This window comes from Eufriesea mexicana, unplaced genomic scaffold (assembly GCF_001483705.2).
Source record: "Eufriesea mexicana isolate 0111107269 unplaced genomic scaffold, ASM148370v2 scaffold372, whole genome shotgun sequence".
Lineage (NCBI taxonomy): Eukaryota > Metazoa > Arthropoda > Insecta > Hymenoptera > Apidae > Eufriesea > Eufriesea mexicana.
The window spans coordinates 160,099-167,598 of record NW_016908534.1 but is presented as its reverse complement, the minus strand read 5'-3'; the positions used below and the strand labels follow the sequence as shown (position 1 = coordinate 167,598).

Genomic DNA, 7,500 nt, shown 5'->3' with positions numbered 1-7,500 from the left:
TTCTCGTGCGACCACCGACATTCCTGGGTTCACGCGTTCAACTAACGAGCGTGTCTTGCTTTCGCGATCGAGGTTATCTCGTTAGCGATGCAGCCAGAAGATGGTCAGCGATTTCGAGGCGGAGGTTTAGCTCGAAATTTCAGATTCATCGGCCAAGAAGAGCGGAGGGACAAGGATCGAAGTTGAACGGGACTCAAAAATAGATCCGGCGCATCTTTTCGTTTCTCTCCCTCTCTTCCTCTCTTTCTCTCTCCCTCGCACGCGTGCACGCACACACACGCGCGCGGCTCCTCTCCGCTTTCGCGGCTGTTTTCCTTTTTCTTTGGCCATGGTAGCCTCAGTTTCGTCGTTCAATTTCTGAGAGTCACCGCGGGATCACGATCGAGAAAGCCGGGAGAGAAATCTCCGATTAAACATTTGTCAGGCGAACGCGAATGCGTTCCACCTGTCCTTTTAATTATAACTCTATCCCGTGGACTTTTTCTCGCTGGCGGAAAGAGCAAGGGAAAAAGAAGGAAGGGAAAAGAAATATCGAGATCACGCGTGCGTGCGTGCGGAATCCGAGGGACGAGATGAAATGCTCGCGGAGAGAGATCGAGATGGAAAATGTGTCGTGGCATATCGTTGCAGCATCATCATCCTCAGGACACGAATAGGACGTAATTATGATTAACGAGCTAGACGTTCGCGAAAGACAAAAGTCGGATTTCGTGTTACTATTCCTCGTTTTGTACCACGTCGAGTTACCTGAACCAGGTCGCGTACAGGTCTTTTCACGTTCGAAAGAAAACATCGTTCATCTTGTCTCCGAGAGAATTTCGAGTCATTAGTAGCCGAGCGCGTTTCATCCGACACTTAGCGTACGCCACTGGTACTGGTATTTTCATTATTCTACGTGCTCTCGTAATTGCGAAACAATTACTTAGCGTTCGACGTGACATACCGTGTTTTACTTTCGCAATCACGTTCTGCCGACAGATTTGTTGCACGGTAGCCTTCGCGAAAGGACTCTGTATCGATCAATTCTTTTGTCCAACTTTCACACAAGTTTCATAAGATAAGAAGTTTCGAGATATCGCTAAGTTCTTCTCGTCAACTATAAAATATGTAAAAATTCGAGTCCGAGTCAAAGACCGTGGACAGGAATGATAGGATAACCCTAATGTTAGAGATTCTCAAATATCCTGAGAGTTCGGATCTAGAAATAGTGACTCTAACTTAAAAACTGGAAGAAATTATGACACGAAATACGGCACCTAAATCGTTAGCTGTGATATCCAATCGCTATGATTAGATAGGAAGTGAAAGAATGGCGACTCCAGACGTAGTAAATCTACAAAGTGACGCTAAATTGCTAGCTGCAGTGTTCTCTACCGCGTAGCCAGGTGCTAAATTAAAAAGCGTCAGTGCTGGGTTTCCATCAATCCGCTTCGAAAGCTTGGGACATGTAAACTTGAACGCTTGACCGATTTCGCGACCTCGCCATGCTACAGAGGAAACTGCTACCACGCGACACGTTTCATCGATTCGGTGGTAACCGGTGGAGTCCAGTGCAGAGACCTGGACTGGTTCCCCGGGTGATTAAACAGCACAAGATGATCGGCGGATCCGACGTCAGACGTGGAACCAGGTGGCACGGCGTTCGAGGGTAAATAAGACGAGCGAGAAATACAAATCGACGTCTGTCTCGGGAATGCAACATCGTGCACGCGGCTGATCTCTGCAACGATCCGTCGACAGTGGTCGAAGCAGAGACCACTTTGGCCAGCGCGTGTCGGTCAGCGCGTGCTGGCCAGCGGACTCGAATTCTTCGGTGAGATCGAGCGGAGGAAATAGTTTGCCAAAATTCTGGCTTGCCGTGGGATCGCGCGCGCTGCCAAGAACTCGTGACCTCCGGAACCGAGTGCACGTTCCCGCCGGTTACCCACTTGGCGAACCGGGCCCCGCGTGATCAGGACCTTCCAATTTTTTCCCCATTTCTTCGATCGACTTTCGTGACTTTCACCGAGCTGGAACTTTCGCGCAAATTGACTCGCGTTGGATCTCGCGTAACGACGCTCCAAGGACACGACCTCGAACACCGGCACTAATTCACGGCAGCAGAGAGAGAGGTACGACGACCCGATAAGTTTTCATATCCACGGCACACTTTTGGGAAAGTAATCAGCGGTGACGATATCGTCGACACGGATTATTCAAAATTCGCTAAGTAAATTGACGAATGGAAAGTAGCCGGCGACAACCGATAGCTCGAGATGTTGGAACTCGACGCGGAACGGGTTCAGAAGACTTTGACCTACGGTACAAATCGCAAGGACCCTCCAGAACGCCGAGGAACGCGGTGGATTTATTTTTGAACAGAATGCTCGCGATACGTCGGAGGAATCGCCGTCGTCACTCCACGGGCCGTACTCAATTTCCTGTTGACCTATTTATATCGCACCTAACCGACGACGAGGAACGACGCCGCGCGTCAAGGTTCTCGGCTCGGTTCGATAGCTGCCGATGACACTGCTCCGACCACGCGGTCATCCTCGGCTCGACCGGGCAAATCTCCTTCGCTCCGCCGGAAGTGGACCGACTTTCCATCGATCGCCTATGCGATAGGCCACGATGCGAGGAGTTACGCGTGCACTCTAGAACGCTGCCAGGGTATATCTTGGTCGCGTGGAAAAGAGGACTGGGAGAGAAGCGGAGGCGAAGCGACGGTGCTAGATGCGCGGATAAGAAAAGCACCGGTTAACAGTGCAGCGGAGAAGGTAGAGGCTAAGGAACGCGCAATAGAGGAAGTGGTTGCAGAGTAGAAGGAAATTGTGACTTATAGCATCCTTCCAGAACATCGTATCTGCGTACGCGTCGGCAGAAACCTACTTCTCAGCTCTCCGATGCGTCCGTGATACCTTTCGGATACGAGTCGACTATACGGTGTATGATCGAAGTACTATATCGCGAGTACAGTAGGCACGAGTGATACGAAACGAGTGGACAATTATCGTATTAATCGCCGGACCCGATTGGTACCAAAATGGCGGCGCTGAAGTATTCCACGCTTGGAACTAGTTGCAGCGCGTAATTTCTGGTCTGCGACGGCAAATAGTAAAATGAGCGATTTCAATTTGCGTCGAAAAGAGGAGGGGATACTCGATGGCGCGAATTTCAAATAACGCGACAAAGTTCAGCAGAGAGATCTAGCTCGTAAAGTCAATCGAGCCTAAAAGTACGAGTGCTTTGATTCCTAAAATAGTAATGCGAAACATTTGATGGGAAACAGAACACTCGAGAGTCAATCAATGTCCTATGATACCGTGCAACGAGTCCTGATTAGGTGAATTTTCTCGTAACGCAGCGTGCACTTATCGTCAACGTCATTTATCGTTTTCTCGATGATTATGCGAATTAAAAAGTACGAAGAATTTTTTAGAAAATTCTATTTTGTTATTTAGATTAAAATAAATGTGAAACTTCGGTTTGGCAATTGAATTCTCGTGGATCTCGAACCTTCGTGACCATTGGTGCAGTTGGTTGGTGAAACTTTTCAAAATTTCGCGCGACATTTCCGCTCCGCGATGGCCGTTGCGTAACGTCGTGGAGCGTAAAGGAGAGCAAAGTAGGAAATTCGAATATTAAGCGCAAGTGCAAAAAGGTTGCGCGTCATTCCTCGGATGCCGTTAGGCTATTTAAACGATGTAACGTTCCGTCGTGCGTAAAAAGTTCCATAACAGGAATAAATAATCTGTCACGAAAGCAACGAGACGTTATGCGAGGCATGTGCTCCGTAGGATGAATACGAAACGCTCGTGTCCGATGCTCTAGGTGCGTAAAGAGTCGACGAGCTGCAGCCAGCCCTGACCAACATAGATACAAGTAGATGATTTTTTAAGAGCGTGATTTACGTAAATATGGTCACGATTCCGAGTATGGTTATGTCATAACGTTTCGTTAGAAGGTAAGAAGGTAAAAAGATTGGATCGGAACGGAAGATCGTATCGAATCGAGAAGGATTGATTCGAAGACGCTGCACTGTGTGAAAATATACGAGGCTGCGTGAAAATATACGGCTGACTGGCAATCCCGAGACTTTTTCTTTAATTTCAAATCGAATTAAATTTAATCGTCTAACTGCTGGATGGATGAATAACGCATGTGAAAAAACACGGTATGGCACTTAGTTAAATTGCCTTTGGCATTGATTATTGGTTGTACCATATACGGGAAGCTTTCTATGCTGTTAATTGCCATTTTCTCCGAGTGGGCACCGTTATCCCAGTGACAATTTATCCTACCGCTTCGACATGGCGTTATTAATTTGCCACCCAACGGCTTTTCGGATACTTTCTATGGGTGTTTGAAAATGGAAAGGGAAAAGATGGACGTCGAAAAGGATTCGAGTAGACGAGAGAGTACACTTGACGCGAGTAGAATTTATGGCTAATAACTCACCCCTTCACGACCGCGCATTCTCGTACTCTGATGTATCAGAGTTGTGAGTTAATAGGAAATTTTAGCGACTGTTGCTACTACACCGCGAACGTCAAACGTTGGGTGACTACTGTAGTCACTGACAGTACGCCGGAAGTGTCAAACTTTGGGTGACTATAGTCACCGATGGTACACCGCGAGTGCCATTCATAGGCAGACTATAGTCACCGATATCAGTCCTTGGGTGGCTATAGTCACCGATGGTGCACCGCGAGTGCCATTCATAGGGAGACTATAGTCACCGATATCAGTCCTTGGGTGACTATAGTCACCGATATCAGTCCTTGGGTGACCATAGTCACCGATGGTGCACCGCGAGTGCCATTCATAGGGAGACTATAGTCACCGATATCAGTCCTTGGGTGGCTATAGTCACCGATGGTGCACCGCGAGTGCCATTCATAGGGAGACTATAGTCACCGATATCAGTCCTTGGGTGGCTATAGTCACCGATGGTGCACCGCAAGTAACAGTCATTGAGTGGTTATAGTCACTGATAGCACAGTGCAAACGTCACGCGTTGGGTGACCATAGTCACCGACATTGCATTGCGAGTGTCAGTCATTGAGTGACTATAGTCATCAATAATACATCGCGATAGTACTCTGCGAATATCAGACGTTGGGTAACGATAGTCATAGTATCGAATATTATAGTAGATATCACAGATATTATATTATCGAATATTACATATTATATCTACATACATATATAACAGGCAAAGAATTCGTACTTTCGAAGGTGATGCGCGATCTCTGGTCTCGGGACACGAGGAATTGTTTACAAACGGAATCGGGAGAAATGAAATTCAGCTATGGCTGTTGATCGTGGAGGAAAAAACATTTGATCGCTCATTACCAGCGAGTAATCACGTGATTACGAGGAGAATTAATTTTACGAGAATGCCTTGGAATTGCTGCACGCATTCGTATCTAATCGCCGCCGATGTTAATCTGCCGAGATAACACCGCACGGCATTGCGAGCCGAGCGACTAATATACGTGATACATAATGTATTAAAAAAGAGAGAAAAAGAAAATGAAAAGTAGGAAAAATATCGCAAAACAGTGTTATATCGAAGAGAAAACTTTCCTAATCGTTATGCCTAGTTACTATTCGTATCCTAATTGCAAATTCCTCGGCGAGAAACGAGCAAAGGATATCGCTCCGAACCAACTATAACGCTCGCGATAATAGTTTAATTACGAAACGCGACCGGGGATCAGAAACGCGTCGAACGGCTCATCCGCGATTCCTTTTTGCTTTCCTCGATTTCGTCGGCTGCTTGCTCGAGCGCAAATTGCAATTTAAAATTTAAACGCGCGCCGTTCAATTTGACTGCTTCATTTTGTATCCACCTTTTTCCTTTCGAATTATGCCTCGCCGGAATCGTTGCAAATTCTCTGTCATTCTAGCATTAATTGGCCAATTGATATACTTGCATCGCGGATGATAATTCGATAATTCTGCGATTAAAAATGAAATTCAAAATTAACGTTCGAATTAACAAACGAGTCCGGACGACTAGTTTCAGGTACTTTACATATTTCTGCAATTACTCGAAACGTATAGGTACTTCTGATAAAATTAATACCGAGTTTCCTTTAGATAGTAACGCGATTATAAATAATCTATTTATCTTTATCATGTCTCCGCGATTATTATCATTTGTCTATAGTATATTTAACTATCTCACTACAGGTCGACAGAGCTGATATCAAATACCGATTAAAACTCAAGCTCGCGATATCGGCTGACTTATTAGTCGAGCCACTCGTTAAACGAACAATCGTTTTGTTTCGACGAGAAATGGAAGATCAACGAAGCCAGAAATTTATTTCGGAAATATAAATAGCACACAAGGTGGCTTACCCACGAAACGTGATCACCGATCGTTTCTGTCACCAGCCAGTTAATCGTTTCTGTCTTTGGTAACGCGATTAATCGGACAAAAATCAAGTAGCATCTCGCGTCCTATCGTTTACAGCCAAATAATTTGTTATCGCTCCTCGAATGACTAGACGATCGAAGCTTCGAAGCAGTCGCGTCTAGATCGCTAGTTCTTAACCGGTTTCCCGCGAAATTATAAAAGATCGCAAGAAACGCCATAGAAAGAACGCGAGTGCGATTTGTTGCTACCAGTTACTTCTCTTAATTACCGATTGTTTACTATTGCGTAATCTGTAATGCACGTATTACTTTTAATACAGAATGCGAGCAGGTTTATTTCTGCTGTGAGATTTATTCCCTTGGGAATTTCAGTCTTCCGCGACTTTGAAAAGGTCTAAGGAACTACCCCGTTAGATGGACCATCCTGTATAATATACGGACTAATGTAAATAAGTTACGAACGACAAGGGAGAAGTACCAATTGGACGAGTTATCTCGTCGCGGTGAGTGTACAGGTGAAGGGTCAGCGAGTTCGACGACGAAAGGGACAAAGTAGGAAAAAGATGCAACCCTACCTTGAAGACTTCCGAAAAGAATCCCGCGCCGATCTTCTCCATGTAAAAGTCATCCAATCGGTTCAACGAGGCAACCGCATGCCTCAACGCCTGGCAGGAAGCTCCTGTCCTCCTTTTCGTGCCGGTATCCTGATACGTATCACCAGGACACACATTCAGGTTGCAGATATTGCTTTCCATTTCGGTGGGTCGCCATGGATCACGGCACTTTTCTCGCTCCCTGTAACTCCGGGGCGAAGACAACTGCAGCTCCGTTGGAAGATCTTGCGGCAAACAGGAAATGCAACTCTGCTGCAACGCGTCGCCGGTGGATTTCATCCAGTCTTTGGACGGCGTGGACGTGGCGAAGTCGCCTCTGCAGTTTCGTTGTTCGCAGCTACTGGACGACGAAGTTGCCGAAACGACCATGTCCACGACGTCGCTGTCGACGGCGTACTTGGTTGACGACTTCTGACAGGATTCATCGGTCGGCTGAATCACGGAAATCGTGGTATAATCCATCGACGAGTCGACTAGATCGTCGCTGAACTCCGACAAGGGTCGACTCTTGCTACAC

At 46.4% G+C, this 7,500-nt stretch overlaps 1 protein-coding gene across 1 annotated transcript in view; it reads right to left on the bottom strand.

Annotated features, from left to right (window-relative positions):
* The window catches only part of cdi (serine/threonine kinase), a 47,806-nt gene that overhangs the window by 35,830 nt on the left and 4,476 nt on the right, over positions 1-7,500 (bottom strand). The window contains exon 3 of the mRNA XM_017896703.1: positions 6,945-7,494. Within this exon, the coding sequence (XP_017752192.1) occupies positions 6,945-7,494 (550 nt within the window). The remainder of the gene's footprint in view (positions 1-6,944; positions 7,495-7,500) is intronic.